The sequence below is a fragment of the Oryza glaberrima genome, chromosome 2 (assembly GCF_000147395.1).
Source record: "Oryza glaberrima chromosome 2, OglaRS2, whole genome shotgun sequence".
NCBI classification, from domain to species: domain Eukaryota; kingdom Viridiplantae; phylum Streptophyta; class Magnoliopsida; order Poales; family Poaceae; genus Oryza; species Oryza glaberrima.
In genome coordinates this window covers 29,822,528-29,838,840 of record NC_068327.1, presented here as the reverse complement: position 1 = coordinate 29,838,840, position 16,313 = coordinate 29,822,528, and the positions used below count along the sequence as shown (strand labels likewise).

The window sequence follows — 16,313 nt, the reverse complement described above, 5'->3', positions numbered from 1 at the left end:
CCGACCAGTGCAGTTCCGGTCGGCGGCGAGGAAGACGCGGACGAGGCGGCGGGGGCACACGAGAGGAGACGTGGCCAAGTCCGCCGCCGTCGTCGAGCGCCAAGCCCGCGAGATGCAGTCCGCCGCCGCTGTCGAGCGCTGAGGCGGGTAGGGGAGGGAGGTAGGCGCCGGTGCCGGCGCCGACGGGATCGCCCGGAGACTGGAGAGGAATCGGTTGGGAGGGGATGGATTGGAATTTTTGGGAAAGGTAAAGAAGAGAGAGAGGGGGGGAGATGAAAAAATGATGTTGGTGGGGCCCAGTTCAATTAGCTTGCACTGTGGGGTTAAGTTGCTTGGTACAAGTTCCATCCAATGTGCCAGCCCCAGGCTGAACAAATACCGTGACGCATTTGCTCTTGCCCTAAGAGAAGTCCTAGGCCCATGGAAGGTCTGGCCCATTATTATAACACAATAATCTGTCAAGAGACCGGCCCATAATTCGCACGGATCAGCCTGGAGTCCCTGGACCTACGATGAAAGTACCTGCCTGAGTTTTTCTTTTCCGATTAAGGCCTGTTGGAATTGTTCAGATATTAGTTTCACATACAAAATCCCAGGATTTTACCCACACCATACGAGCAGATCAGCAGTGAAGAGAACCGAGAACAGACAATGCAGTAGCACAGTACACTCAAGACTCGACAACTATGCTAGCGGGGTCAACTTGGCACTTTCCACAACGCAGCAGAAGGCACAGCGGAGGTGGCGAAGCTTTGCTTGACGTTTGCGCTGTGTCCGCAGTTTTGTGCAGCTTGTGCTTGTCCCTTTGCACACCGCTGTGCCGCTGTTGCCGGATTGCATCGGCTTCGGCTCCACCCTAAACGTGGAGTCGTGGACCCAAAACCATCACCGTATTCCTGATCCGATTCCAGCGAAGAAGGCCATGCCGCGCCTCTGCTCCCCCGCGCCATCTCACACCACCCACGTGCCGCTCCCTAAACAAATCCCCTCGAAACACCCGCCCCAACCCACCAACCGTGGGGAAAAATAGCCAAATCGCCCGCGCCCCCGTCCGTGCCCGCGCCGCGCGCGTCCACCGCCACCGCGCAAAACCCCCCCAAATCACACGCCTGTTTGCCCCCATTTCCTCCGCCCCGCGCCTCACAAAACCGCCTCTCGGTGTTTGCTCGGGCACGCACGCGCACGCCGCGCGCGGCCGCCGCTTAAATTTCAAACAGGGCGCGTGTGCCTCCGCGTCAGCTCCTCCACCCCCTCTTCACTAACCGACACATGGGTCCGACCGCAAGTGGGCCTCCACCTGGGACCACGCGCGCTCATTCAAATCTCCCATCTGCTGCTGACGCATGGGGCCATGGAAAGCGGAGTTAGCGCGAGAGAAACCGAGTACCCCACCTGTCAGCCACCCGGGTTGCTGGTGGTAGGCGCGGCGTGCACTCGACCCAGCCCTTGCGCGGCGAGAGAATTTTTGAAACGAGGCGATACCGCCACCGCCGCGCCAAATCAAAGCCCCCTCTCCTCTTCAGATTCGTTTCAACGGCCGGCGCCTCCCGCAACCCGTCCAGATCCATCCATCTATAATACTTCCGCGAGAATTCCCTCTCCTCTCCCACCCGCGGACGCACCAAGATCCAATCCTCGCGAGCAGAATCGATGGCGACGGCGGCGGTGATGGCTGCTGTACCCTCGTCTTCGCCGGCCGACGCGGCGGAGGCTGTGGTTATGACGGAGGCGGTGCCTTCTCTCCCGCAACGCCAGCAGCCGGTGTTCGTCGAGGGCAGAGGCGGGAAGCTGCGTGACCACGCCTACAGCCGCAAGCAGAAGTCGCTCGGCCTCCTCTGCTCCAAGTGGGGATCTCGTGCATCTGGGGGATTCGTGGATTTTGGCGTTTTGGTTCCCTGTTCTTACCGAATTTTTTTGTGCGTTTTCTAGTTTCGTCGCTCTGTACAACCGCGACGACGTGGAGTCTATCGGGCTGGACGACGCGGCTAGGAGGCTCGGCGTGGAGAGGCGCCGGATCTACGACATCGTCAACGTGCTCGAGAGCGTAGGGGTGAGTTCCTTCTTCCTCCGCCTTTCCTGGACAGGGTTCTTGTTCTTTCTTGCTCGATTTGATTCTGACATTTGTTTTCGATTCATCTGTGAGAAGATCCTCGTGAGGAAGGCCAAGAATCGTTATTCTTGGATAGGCTTCGGCGGCGTCCCAATGGCATTGCGAGAACTCAAGGTTTGTGTTGCCATTCCATGTGATAATTCTGCAAGAAACTGTTGGTCTAATGCATCTAAAGCGTGGAAGAGGATTTTGATCCCTCGAGGGGATATCCTCTCGTTGTTTGCATGTCACTCAAATGGTTATAAAAAAATTTGAAAAAAATTAAGAAGATGTATTAATATGTGATATATCACTTCACAAACATGCAAGTAAAAATTCAACTTCTACATTTCGCAACGAAAAAAACAAATTTGACTCTGGATATACGTTAACTAGCTGCGGTTCAATTTGTTTTTTTCGTTACGAGATGTAGAAGTTGAATTTGAACTCGTATGTTTGTGGAGTGTTATATCACATGTTAATACACCTTCCCAATTTTTTTCAAATTTTTTTATAACCATTTAAGTGACATACAAAGAACGAGGGGATCCCCTCTCGAGGGATTAAAACAGTTTCCCCTAAAGCGTCTTCTTTTCTTCCTCTTGGCTTTATCAGGAGAGGGCATTGAGAGAGAAGTCTGGATTGGCTCCTCTGCCCGTGGAGGAGCCGTCTGCAGCCATTGTATGCTATCTTATCTTTATCTTTCTCAAGAACATTTGAATCGAGCTATCTGCCAGAATTTATTTTTTCAACCAAAATTTTCATTTCTTCTATTCGGTGATGTGAAGATGTCGGATGACGAAGATGAAGATAAGATGGGTGACGCTGATGGTGATACCGAGAGCGAGAAGCTGAGTCAACCAGTTGACAACCCTTCTGACAACAAGCCAGGCGCACCTCGCTGCCGGCTTAGATCTGGTACGGCTTAATTTTTTTAGTGCTAGTTTACTGCCTGTGCTACAGCTACATTTTGTTGTGTCAAACTCAGTATTTTGGTTTACATTTGCAGACCATAGGAAGGAGAAGTCGCTTGGGTTGCTCACGCAGAATTTCGTGAAACTCTTCCTGACCATGGAGGTAAGCAATTGCTGGCGTCTTTGATTCTGTTGTAAATATCAAAATATGTAATGCTCTTGGAGTAATTGTTATGAAATGGGATCTCGGAGCAGGTTGACACAATCTCACTTGATGAAGCTGCAAAGCTGCTACTTGGAGAAGGTCACGCAGAGAACAGTATGAGAAGTCAGTACTGCCATTTCCTATACTGAATTATGCAACCTTTTGTAGTAATCCTAGTGAAAGGGGGAAAAAAGCTAATACTTTTCTTTCTTGTATTTGTGATGCAGCTAAAGTCCGGAGACTGTATGACATTGCTAACGTGCTGTCATCACTGAATTTCATTGATAAGGTGGGGTTCATACATTTACTTATAGGATGTAGTTAAATGATGAGTTAGAACCTGTTTCTTAACACTTGCTATTGAATTATGGCTTCCAGATACAACAGGCAGACTCAAGGAAACCTGCATTCCGGTGGTTGGGCTCAGCGGGGAAACCAAAAGCTGAAAATGGTGTCACAATCGCAGTACCTCCACCAGGGAAGACCATATCGAACAAGAGAGCATTTGGGACTGAACTCACTAACATTGACATAAACAGAAGCAGACTGGACTCAACAATCCCAAAGAAAGCAAAGCTGACACAGAGTGGTGGTGAAATTTTGAAGAACTGCAAATTGTCAGTGCAGAAACAGCTCGGGCAGGGTAGCAAGGGTGGTTTTGTTTATGGGCCTTTCCACCCTGCTGGTGCAAGAAAACAAGAGCTTGACAATGGTAATAAAGGACACACAGATAATGTTCAAAACTGGGAGAGCCTTGCTGCTTCATTTCGACCACAATACCAGAACCAAGGTGGGTTAAACTCTTCTTTGACCCTTTACAAGAATTCCATGATCTTATTCCATCTCTTAGACAAAAAAAAGGTTATTTTGTTCTTATGGAATATGACTTGGGTAGGAAAAAGCCTGTCTCTGGTTCTGTGAGGAGTACTATAACATGTTTCTAGGCTTCTAGCTGAAGTTACAGCCCACTTTGTTGGCCTGTCTCTAACTGATATTGATATACCATGCCACTCTGAAGTTACAGCATCAAGCCTTCAGTGGATCTGTTTCCTACCAGTTGACATCTTTTTTCAAGTGATTTAAGTTGAACATACTGATAGAAAGTGAAACATGTGGATTGAAAAATCAACCATAGAAAATGAATCTTGCAAATGCTTTATATGCTCTATTTGATTTCATGAAAGTTTACATAGTTTCTGTAATATTGGCTGGTAGATTTGCGCTATATCACTGGTGTTTGTTCCCTGAGTTTTTGCTTGTAACTTTGTTAGTTTTGATACTAGTTTCTAGCTGAAATAAATTGCATACACATATCAATAGGATCTTCAGCCTTTGCTATATTTTGTTTCTTGGCTTCACTTAAATGGTGCATGAGTTTTTTGGACTTTGGTGCCAAGTTCTTTGTACTAAAAGTACTATGATAATCTATGCAGCTAGGGAAGTAGAGTACTATATGACAATTTTACTTTGGAAACCATGCTGTTATAAATTCAATTGCTCATGATTTCTTCCACAATTTTCTGAATGCAGCATTGGGCGATCTTTTTGCTCATTATATGGAAGCCTGGAAATCGTGGTACTCTGAATTTGCGCAAGGCAGCAGCATGATGCAGCAGCACTTTGGCATGCCTGTCATTAACCAGTTTTTGTAGTCAAATCATTAATCTCAAGCACTGTATTTCTTACCGCGTGCTTGGGATTTTACCTGTACAATTTGTCAAGAAAATGAGGGAACAAAGACATGACCTAGGCCTAGGATCCATTGTATTTACTCAATGCAGGAAATATCCAGGCTATTCAGTCCAAAAGATAAACTCGCCTCATTGTTAGGCATGTAACTGTTAATTCATCTAGCTATAAGCTTTCCTTACGTTTGTGCATTCTAAAGTTTGTCAGTTCATCTAGATTCTTGCGATGCAGCATCCCTCATTTTTCTGTATATACTATACGCTGTCTGAGGCTTTGAATCCATTTCAAAGGCTTCATCTTTTCGCTTATGCTTATGCTTATCAGTTAAAATTTAAATTTTCAACCTTAAATTTGAAGTTGATGTTGGAGTTTATTTTCCAGCCTTTGTTTCTAAATCGTTAAGAACACATATATAAAAATTATATCCACAAATTACTTTCCGTTTGCAAATATGCCATTTGGCTTATTTCACGAATAAGTCAAACGGCGGGGTTATGAATTTGTTACCAGTAACAATTGAAGCAGAAACAGAACTCTGCTCAAGTAGTCAAAAACCATCCTACCAGGCCAGTATAATAGGAGTACCAGATGGTGTAAAATGTAATTGTAGTACTGTAGTAGTTTAAGATCAAAAAGAAAAAGACTTAAGCAATCATAGGTGTATTTGTAAGGATGATTACACATACCTGAAAATTGTTAGCAGTTGCTAGTGGATGTAAAGCTCAAGGCTGTGTTTAGTTCAGCGCAAAGTTTGGATTTTGGTTGAAATTGGAGATGATGTGACTGAAAAGTTGTGTGTGTATGATAGGTTGATGTGATGGGATCCAAACTTCGGATTTAAACACAGCCCAAATCTATTTTTGCACTGAAAGGATTTGGCCAGAGAAAGCATTGTACATTTCGTAGTACTATTCTAGCATTGCTTAGCTGCTTGCACTATGCATTATGCAATCTTATTGCTGAACTAGTATGTTTGAGATCGACGGTTAATTGAAACAAGTCGTTGCGAGTGAACTGCCCCCTCGCCATCGCCTGGGGTTGCCTTCACCTGTTTATAATGACCTATAATATTCCCAACGTCATGACAGGGACACGTCATAACAAATTCTTGTCTCCTTGCTTTTAACTGTAGTCCAATTCTCATTGTTATTTTTTCTTCGGAAAATCATTTATATCTCTGTAATTATGTGTTTCTTCTGATCTGGAATTATAATTTTACATATTTATCCCTTGTTTATTTATATTCAATCATTCTGTGATAATTATTTTTTAATTATCGCAAAGATGATGAATTTTTAATAGGCTACTGTCCAGAACTCCAGATGTATTTAGCTCCAACGACAATACAACCAACAAAACCAGAAAAAAAAAACCTAAAGAAGACAGATCAGACTCCATATAAAAACATCTTCTACTATACTAATAAAAAAGGAAGTGCATCAGATGCGATTGTGCTCAAAATAATAAATCCTGACGTCAATTGTCGTCTAACCAACTTTTTAAACTCGCGAATTTCTCCATTATCTTATGCTAGTCAAACTCAGTTTGAACTAATAAAATTTCACAGAGATAAGTATATATATTACTCGCAATTTTTTACGCCCACACGACTGTCCGAGAGCAATATGCGCCGCAGGCCCGCGAAGCCCATCAACACCAACCAACCGAGCCCCATTCTTTATTTCTTTATTAAGAGCGCAACGAGAATTTCTCAAGGAAAAATCTCTCTTCCTATCACCTTCCTCCCCACCCACCCCCAAATCCACCTCGCCGTCGCCGCCGCGAAACCCTAGGCAGCCATAGCCATGGCTGCGGCCATCCTCCTCCGCCGCGTCCCCCCTGCGCGGGCCCAGGCCACGGCGCTCATCGCGGCGCGCTCGATCTCGGACTCCACGGCGCCGCTCACCATCGAGACCTCGGTCCCCTTCACCTCCCACATCGTCGACCCGCCCTCGCGCGACGTCACCACCACCCCGGCCGAGCTCCTCACCTTCTTCCGCGATATGTCCGTGATGCGCCGGATGGAGATCGCCGCGGATTCCCTCTATAAGGCCAAGCTCATCCGCGGGTTCTGCCACCTCTACGACGGCCAGGAGGCCGTCGCCGTCGGGATGGAGGCCGCCATCACCCGCTCCGATTCCATCATCACCGCGTACCGCGATCACTGCACCTACCTCGCACGCGGCGGCGACCTCGTCTCCGCGTTCGCGGAGCTCATGGGCCGCCAGGCTGGGTGCTCCCGCGGGAAGGGCGGATCCATGCATTTCTACAAGAAGGACGCCAATTTCTATGGTGGCCACGGTATCGTCGGCGCCCAGGTTCCCCTTGGATGCGGTCTCGCCTTCGCGCAGAAGTATAGGAAAGAGGAAACTGCTACGTTTGCCCTCTATGGTGATGGTGCCGCGAACCAGGGCCAGCTCTTTGAGGCCCTCAACATATCGGCTCTTTGGAAGCTGCCAGCTATATTGGTCTGCGAAAACAACCATTGTGAGTTCCTGTGCCGCTTTTGGGAATCATGATTGCATCGTGATATCTGCTTGTTCATTTGATGTGATATGATCTTGATTCGATTTCCCTTGTGCAGATGGGATGGGAACCGCTGAGTGGAGGGCAGCAAAGAGCCCTGCCTACTACAAGCGTGGTGATTATGTGCCTGGATTGAAGGTGATGTGAACTCACTGTTGTTACTTTTGCTCATCGTAGTGACTGGATTGATCAATGTTTAGTATTCTTGTAATGTTGGTTCCCAATTGTGATATGTGATTTGCTTGCAGTGGATTTTAATTTTAGAGTCTGACCTGATAAGTCATAAGACTCTGCGTATTTCTTGAGTTGCAGAAGAGGCTGCCTTGGTTGAAGGATATAGATGCTTTTAGCATGTGCTATCTGTTCTAACAAGTATTGGAAAAAAAGATTGTAAATCACAATGGTTACCTAAAGACAATTTCGATGTGACCTTAGTTTATAGCTTTGTAGATTGAAGTTAATTGTTCTTTAAATGCATTTCATCTTCTGTAGCTTATTGTCTATGGTATTATACATTTGGTTTGTACTTTTAAGTTTGAGATGACACATCCTTTCTTCTTTCTTTCCTATTTTGAATTATATTGACAACTGAAATCTTTTCATTTTATGTTTAAGTTCTACTTAATATCTGCCACTGACATCATCTAATTGCTTTGGTGTAGGTTGATGGAATGGATGTTCTTGCTGTGAAGCAGGCATGCAAATTCGCAAAAGAGCATGCTATTGCAAATGGCCCAATTGTGAGTAAACTTTGTCGTGTTAATAGTATGCATACTTATGTAGCGCAATTATATAGATTTGCTACTGTTGAACTACAGTGGCTTAGGATTCACATTTCTTGTTTATTTTCACATGAAGAATCAGTGCTGGCAACTTGAGCAGCTTAATTGACCTACATTTTCCTGTTCAGTCACTTATATTCTGGATCTTTTTGTTCATCAACATATCCTGAATCTTTCTATGAAAATTTGATGGTAGCTGCTAGTTGATCAATTGATGAGTAAAATACACTATGGCAATTATGTGCTTTACACCAGAGAGCTTGTTTTATACACTCACAGAGTAACTTCATAGATTAATTGTGAACTAGAGTTGGAATAGATTGTTTTATGTGGAAGTTCCTTCGAAGGGACAGCGCTTTGTTTCTGATACATAGCTGCTGTGTCCTTGAGCGACTTTGGTTACTGCTAGGACAACATTGTGACGTGAAATATGGAATAACCTAATAGCGATACACTACTTATGGTCTTATATAATATGTTTTTGGTTGCTCATTGATGTTATTAAATTTAGAGTAAATTTCACAAAACTACATGTTTTGTAGTTCAAGTTGCAGAAAACCACACACACTTTGGCACCTGGCACTTAAGTACATATATTTTGGTAGTGTAGTTTCACAAAACCACACTATCAATGAATGGATTCATCCGCGAGATGACGTGACTGTTTCACCTAGGACGAGGACATGGCATCCTATTACCAGCAATCGCACGAAATTAATAGGATGTCGCGTCCTCATCCTAGATGGAACAACCACGTCATCTCACGGGTGAATCCATTTATCGATAGCGTGGTTTTGTGAAACTAAACTACTAAAATATATGTACTTAAGTGCCAAGTGTCAAAATGTGTGTGGTTTTCTACAATTTGAACCATAAAACATGTAGTTTTGTGAAATTTACTCTTAAATTTAAGTAACAGATTTATTTACTCTATGGATGCTTAAGTCCTGTTGGTACTTGACTTAACATGGTTGTGCCTGCTAGCAGTTTGTAGCAATTCACCCTTAATGAAATGTTTCAGTTTTAGTAAGTGATGGTTACTAATGTTTCCCCACTCTTTGTATTTAGGTTCTTGAAATGGATACCTACAGGTACCATGGCCATTCTATGTCAGATCCCGGAAGCACTTACCGTACCAGGGATGAGATCTCAGGTGTAAGACAGGTGAGGATCCTGTGACCCTTAAATTTGTGGTGTAATTAACGCCAGATGTTTGGTTTTTAACGAATTATTGTTTTATCATGCCAACAGGAGCGTGATCCAATTGAAAGGGTTAGGAAGTTGATTTTGGCTCATGACCTAGCAACTGCTGCTGATCTCAAGGTATCATATCATATGTCAAATATGTTTAATGTTTAAGTGATGTATAATGACAGTCGTGACTAGAGATGCAATTTCATTTAGTGGTATATTCTCTGTATTATTATGATTCATTAACTTGTTCTTTCGTCTCAGGACATGGAGAAAGAAATCAGAAAAGAAGTCGATGATGCCATTGCGAAAGCAAAGGTTCTTGCTGCATTTTGCTTCTTTTTTTTTTTGTTTACTTGTTTTGCTTTGAATTAGATTTTCACTCACATATACCCCTTTTTAATATTTGCAGGAGAGTCCTATGCCTGATACTTCTGAGCTCTTTACGAATGTTTATGTCAAGGGTTTTGGTGTGGAGGTAAGTTCAGAAGTCTAACTCATCTAAGTCGTCTCAGATATTGAAGTCCGCATTATTATTTCCTTTTACTAAGACAAACACTGCACTTGATTAAAACACAAACACATTCTCTTCATAATGTGAAGTTACAGCTTGGTGTATCTCTTTTCTTACTAGTTCTCTAAGAAGTTGAAGTGTAGAAATTTCAATTTATGTTGCACTTATTTTTTCAACTGCTTATGGAGGCTAATGGAGCAGTACACTGGCTTGTAATAGCGGATTTTTTACAATTTTAAATTAAACCTCAAATTTCAGCTTATGTTTTATACGCACGTCTTGTTTGGTTAGAGTGAACTTATTTTGCCCATAACCACACGATAATAACTCACAAGCACTGAATGAGCCTGTATGGTTTTAACCAGGTCTCATTGAATTGACCTCAGCTGCATTTTGAACGTTTGAAGATGAACCATTTCTAACCGAACCTTGATTTTGCAGTCATTTGGGGCAGACAGGAAGGAATTGAGAGCTACTCTTCCATAGGCTGACAACGAGAAGATGGCGGCATTATTTCTTCTAATATGATATGATAGCCTGGAGAAATAAGCATTGGTGAAGAAGTCCTCAGGCATTTCTGCCATTCTTTGTTGCAAAAATGAACCTGTATAGAGATGCGTCAGGAAGAATCGCACCATATTTGTTTTTGCTTCTTTTCCTTTTCTGCAATTCATCTAACCGCTGTTGTCAGGCTTCAAATTCAAGCTTGAGACTTTGCCTGCGTGATTGCTCCTTTTCGGAAGAAAATGTTCAAGATTATACATCTAGATTATAAATTGCCTCGCCGCTTACTGTCTTGGAAACATATGGACGTTTTGGTTTGATACCGTATCAAATTTGTCCATCCGCTACCAAAATTTTAAGTCAAACATAGAGTAGCAAACAAAACACTTCGCTCTTCGTATGTTTCTAGGCATTATTACATATATGTTTGTCGTCTTGGCAAGGTTTGCCAAAAAAAAATTAACTCTACATGATACTGCTAAATTTTAGTAGGGTATTAAACCAAAAACGCCCTATAGTTAGTTCACTTTTTGAAAAACGAAAACGCCCCATACTTCGTTCGCTTTTGAAAATACAATACTTTGTTCACTTTTAGAAATACAAAATGACTCGTATAAGAAATCTCTTTTAAAAAACTCACATGCTAAGACGATCAGACTTCTAATTTTCTAGAAGTATATATATCACTACAAATTTATCCTATAATTTCTGCCTGTTAGTGTGCCACGGATCTTTTCTGGAATGGAGGCCCAACCCAGTGCCAGCCTTCTGTACGGCCCAGCCTAACGTCAGCCTTCCGTTGGGCCAAACTAGGCCTAGCAAAGATGGGACCGTGCATCCGCGTATTCATCATTTCGCATCTCGTTTTACCCGGGATTCCGTATGAAACTCTAGCACGGCGCCGACCGCACATGAAAAGCGTCCCGTTCCGAGCTGATCGAATACCCGCGATTTGCAGTACCCCAGCTGCTGTGGTCGGTATTGACAGTACTCTGGCGTGACGGCCGGACGGAGCTACACGTTCCCATGGCCGTGCCTACGAGCCCTGAATTTTGTATAGTACTGTATACACGGGCCACACACACTGCAACCAAAAAACCGTACTACTCGACATCCCTCCTCTCCCTAGCGTGCCCACGCCGCCGGACGACAATGGAACGGCGATGAACAGTGCCCACTAGCGCACTATAGGGATTATGATATACTCGTACTTAACTACGTACAGTTCCTTTTAAAACTAGTCGATTGATACTCGTTAAAAGTAGTAATAATAGTAGTACTAATTAGTTACGGGGTTCATGCATATGCATCTACGCCCAAGATACCACTGCTGCCACATGCAGTACCCGCGACGGGCCAGGTCTACAAGCAGACGCGCACATGTAAAGTAGCCGTTGCCCCATCGCCCTCTACTCGACTACCGTCTACTCCCTCGATCCCAGATCTTCGTCGCCTACGTACGTACGCAAAACGGGATGACCCATTCAAACTCCCAATTCTCCAGTCTCAGCACGCACGCACCCGGCCACGTACCCGTCCCGTATCGTTTGATTCGTTTCCGATATCTTAACTTGCCACTGCAGAGTGGGAGAAAAAGAGAGAGATCACGTATTCACGTAGGTACGTACAAAAAGGAAAAGGTAGAAAAAAAATTAATGGTCCAAAAAGACCTATAAGAGGCAGCAAATGCAGCATCACACGTCGCTCTCGCAGACGCAGCAACTGTCGAGATGTGATGGGACGTCCAAGTCTTGAGGCGGACGCTCACGCGAGTACGTATACACAAAGGCTTAAAAATACTAGCGCGTGATGTGTGTGAAATGCACGTTCCCGTCGCTGTATCGGGCTTGCTTGACCACGTATACGCGAGACCTTTTTTTCTTTTCTCCGGTTTTTACCGTTTCCCATCCGCGACCTCGCGCCGGGTCTCCACGCGACGCGATTCGCCACGGACTCGGATGGAAGCGTACGTCAACCTGTGCGTACACCTGGGCGCGCGCGCGGCACGTACGAAGAAGAGGCGCCGTGTCGTGTCCACCGCGGATTGCATAGTAACTTCGCATGAAGAGAGTAGAAGCGCGCCGTTATTTTGGTTTTTGTTTAGGTTGATTGATTGATGGCGCCATGTTGATGTCACCGATACGAGAAAGAAAAGTTAAGGGGGCGACTCGTAGCTTTGAACGGTTCGTGGGAGAAACAACCAACTTGCTATAGTGTCTGGCCACGTTAACAAAAAGAAATCATCCGTATAAAGAAGCGGCAAAGAAGTGAGCATGGAAGTTGAGATATCATATTCCGTTCTTAAACTAAGCCTAAATTGCCTCAACATCACCCAACGAATCTGATACAAAATCGTACCCCAAATATCATGTCTCACGAAAGAGAGAATGATTTTGTTTTCTTTTGCAATAACGGGGAATATAAAAAATGTGGGAAACTTCCTTTCCTCTTTCATCATCAACAAACTTTGTAGTAAATTTACACAGCAAGAATAACACTTTCTCTTAAAAATACATACACGGTGAAAACTATAGATACATGTAGATCCATACGATTAGACACGCAGTTACGCACCGACAGTGACTCCTGGTCTCCACGGAGAACGATTCTAAAGTAGTAAAACTCCTAGTCTCCTAGTCCTATGTGAGACGTCGAGAAACAGTGGTGTCACGTTGAGTTGTTGGTGTATGATTTCACTCTGCAGGATTTAAATTCTGATGCCCACGAATATTACACAATATAAGTGAACTTTTAACGGAACTTTAGTAAAATTAGGTATGTCACGTTGATTTCCGTCCCTCGTACTGCATGTGTTAGGAGACGTATTTGCGTGGGTGTTAACGTAGTGTTGCATGTGTAGCTGTGTGTGCACGTAGGCCGTGCAGTCTCCTACACGACGTCGGGTTCTCTGAAGATGACTGCGTCTACACCACCGCCTCCTCCCGCAGTCCTGCAGCTTCGTTTCCGGGCGATCGATCGGTTTTTCGGTCGAAACGAGTCGGAGGATGAACCGCCGATTGATCGTTTTCCCGTGCGCGCGCGCGTACAGCGTGCAGCTGATCGATAGGACGGAATGTTCCACGCGCGCGTGGCGCCGCCGTGAACAGCTTTTTTTTCGCGTGGGTCGCTCGGCGCTCGCGGTTGACACGGCATCGTTTCGTCTCGCGCGGATTTTGCAGTGGCGCGCGCCGCCCAGCGACCGCGTGTCCGTCGCTTGGGCGACGCGAACGCCTAGAAGGGGTAGAAACTGTTCCGTGGATGGATCGGTCCAGTGGCTGATTTGGGTTTGGATTTGTTCCTTCTTCTTCTCCCTGCAGCTTCGTTTTGGAGGTGTCGTGGCGTGCCGTGCTCGACCAAAATGTGAACGTACGTACGTCCTGCATTTCGACGTGTTGAATTCTGACGAAGCCGCCTTCGCTGTCCGTCTTGAAGCTGCAAGGTTTTTTATGGGGTTAATCTGCAGAAGATCTACTTGTGGAAGGTAGAACATGAACATCCGGTTCGATCGATAGCAACGTGAACAAAAACGAAATTCTCTAGAAAGCATACATATAATTCATGGCGATTTCGTTCTGCTTGTCCTTTCATCGTATTGTTGGGATGGCAATGGCATATTCTTTGCTCAAGCAGTACGGTTTCAGATAGGTGCTTTCGCCAGTTGGCTTTAACTTTGCCTCTGAGGCTCTGACTTGTATCACATCTGCAACTTCGCATCGTCAAGTTCTGGTTATTAGTTTCTCTTGCTTTCTCGCTAAGCTAAGGCTTCCATTTGACAATTCTGGTTGTAATGAGGGCAGCAATCTGCTTTTCATCCCCGACTAGTCATTTTAGCTTCGTGTTCTATCATTGATTTTGTGAAAAAGACGCGATCCCTTTCGTTTCCAGACTCTCCCTGCATTGCTTTTGCAGTGGCAAATTGCAACTGAAAAACTGCACATATAACATCGGACAAAGACATTGATCTTGATCAGTACGGAATCGCTTTTGTGTACAAGCTTGATCAAGCAGCTAATTGCTGATAACATGGCCTAATACTGTAGTATAGATGAGCTGATTCAATCGGTGATAACAAGTTCCAATCTTTGTGATGGAGACCATGCCAGTTGCATCTGGAAAACCGCTGAGCAGTAGCACTTGAAAATTACTTGAGATCGGTATAAAACGCATTTGCAGCATCGGTTGGTTTCTTCTGGACGGCTACACTCAATTTTTTTTTTTTTAGCAAACACTACTGAGGTGTATATTTGACAGAAAACGTCTCGATCATGGTGACAATATGCAGCCAATTTCACCAACGTATGTACATACCTTTTGTGAAAATGACATGTTTAGACCTGGATTACCCGAGAACTAAGCACAGCCAGTACATTTTGTATTGTCGCAAAATCTGTCAGATTGAAGCGTACGATATATAATTCAGCAGTCAGCACCGCTGATCACTACATCCCACATTAATTACCCGTAAACGCCTTCAAATTGGGAAACTGTCATATAGCCGAAATGCATGAATAGATAGATTAACTGATATTTGCGGTAGCTAATTGAGCTATGAATAAATAAATGAACTACTATAAAGTTGAAGTTTTGCCTTATGATAGTATCTATCAAGAAAACTTTTTATACAAAAATGCACTGTTTAGGAGTTAAGAAAACGTGCAAGCAAAACTCTAGAGCCCATGCATAATCAGAAAAAGAAAAAAAAATAGTTCCTCCTCGTTTTAAGTTTCCCACTTTCCCCTAACATATTGTGAACACTTTTCCCTTTTCTAGACTTGCTGAACATTCTCGTCAGAAAAATCACCAAATTTAAATTGCATTCGTGAACGTGTACGTCACTTGCCCTGTATGAACTTGCACGGGGATGAGCAGTCGACAGCTAGTATGAGGAAGATTCGGCAACAAACATCGATCCTATTGTGCAGACATGCAAACAGAAAAATACTACTAGAAAAAAAAGCCATGTGCCAGCTAACCACCGGTGTGCTGCACCAACTCAAATAGAAAATCAAAACGTGCGAACTTGTAGCAGCCGCCAATGTATATATATAAAAAAAATGCAATGACAACCGACAAAGGCCAATTTCTCGAAGGGACGAGAGGCCATACAAATGTGATGCAGCTATTACTCTTTGGAAGATTTCATTTACGACATCCTACTGATCATAAGGATTTTCAGCGAAATCCCTACTGTAAACATGTCTCTAGGGGAATAATATTTTGAATCATGAACATATGCCTTCAATAATCACACTACAGTCTATCACATGATGCTCATTTCTTTCATGCTTGATGAGCTACTACACATATATTCCATTTGGACTTTGGAGGCTTTTCTTCGAAGCTACATTCTGAGGGAAAATGGAAAGGGACAAATTAATAGACAAACAATGGACTGCATTTTATTCTCTAGGGGTCCTGCTCAATTATGGCCCTCATTTTGTGGACCAGCATTTGGTCACGACTCTCCAACAATGATGATATTTTTGAAGTGCTCTATTCTCATATTTAGCCCCTGTTTTAGAATGCAAAAATTCTGTCATTTCATATGAAAGCAAAGTCCGAGTTCCAAAATCCAAACGCACCCATGCTGTCCAATAATTTTTTTTAAAAAAACAACACTCAACATGCAAAGTAAATATCTTATGGAATCTTAGGACCTTTTTGGGAGCTTAAAGAATATGATAAGGAGCTGGTGAGAAATTGAAAAAGCTGAAAAATATAACATGTGGCTCGTAGTTCATTTATGGATTATACAACTACAATTTCTTAAAATTTAGGTAAAAATTTGGATTATTTGAGAGGAGCTTTTAGTAACTGTAGTTTCTAGAAGAATCTTCGACTGTTAGAAGCTCCCCAATCAGAACCCTAGGACTATTACAGTAAGTTGGTTAGTTTTTGA

At 43.9% G+C, this 16,313-nt stretch overlaps 2 protein-coding genes across 2 annotated transcripts; both read left to right on the top strand.

Annotated features, from left to right (window-relative positions):
- Positions 1–1,443: 1,443 nt before the first annotated feature.
- LOC127762461 (E2F transcription factor-like E2FE) lies at positions 1,444–5,046 on the top strand. Its single transcript, XM_052286987.1, has 10 exons — positions 1,444–1,844; positions 1,930–2,050; positions 2,147–2,224; positions 2,705–2,770; positions 2,878–3,007; positions 3,099–3,166; positions 3,259–3,331; positions 3,436–3,497; positions 3,587–3,998; positions 4,739–5,046. The coding sequence occupies exons 1-10, from the start codon at positions 1,651–1,653 to the stop codon at positions 4,858–4,860; spliced, it is 1,326 nt and encodes a 441-aa protein (XP_052142947.1). The 5' UTR covers positions 1,444–1,650; the 3' UTR covers positions 4,861–5,046.
- Positions 5,047–6,597: 1,551 nt separating this feature from the next.
- On the top strand, positions 6,598–10,677 carry LOC127762462 (pyruvate dehydrogenase E1 component subunit alpha-1, mitochondrial). Its single transcript, XM_052286989.1, has 8 exons — positions 6,598–7,384; positions 7,482–7,561; positions 8,086–8,163; positions 9,274–9,369; positions 9,457–9,528; positions 9,661–9,714; positions 9,809–9,874; positions 10,352–10,677. The coding sequence occupies exons 1-8, from the start codon at positions 6,703–6,705 to the stop codon at positions 10,394–10,396; spliced, it is 1,173 nt and encodes a 390-aa protein (XP_052142949.1). The 5' UTR covers positions 6,598–6,702; the 3' UTR covers positions 10,397–10,677.
- Positions 10,678–16,313: the final 5,636 nt, after the last annotated feature.

Coding starts and splice junctions, on each gene's coding strand:
- LOC127762461 (XM_052286987.1), top strand. CDS start 1,651: ATGGCGACGGCGGCGGTGATGGCTGCTGTACCCTCGTCTTCGCCGGCC. Junction 3,332..3,435: donor CGCAGAGAACAGTATGAGAA/GTCAGTACTGCC, acceptor TTTGTGATGCAG/CTAAAGTCCGGAGACTGTAT. Junction 3,498..3,586: donor CACTGAATTTCATTGATAAG/GTGGGGTTCATA, acceptor TATGGCTTCCAG/ATACAACAGGCAGACTCAAG.
- LOC127762462 (XM_052286989.1), top strand. CDS start 6,703: ATGGCTGCGGCCATCCTCCTCCGCCGCGTCCCCCCTGCGCGGGCCCAG. Junction 9,715..9,808: donor ATGCCATTGCGAAAGCAAAG/GTTCTTGCTGCA, acceptor TAATATTTGCAG/GAGAGTCCTATGCCTGATAC. Junction 9,875..10,351: donor TCAAGGGTTTTGGTGTGGAG/GTAAGTTCAGAA, acceptor TTGATTTTGCAG/TCATTTGGGGCAGACAGGAA.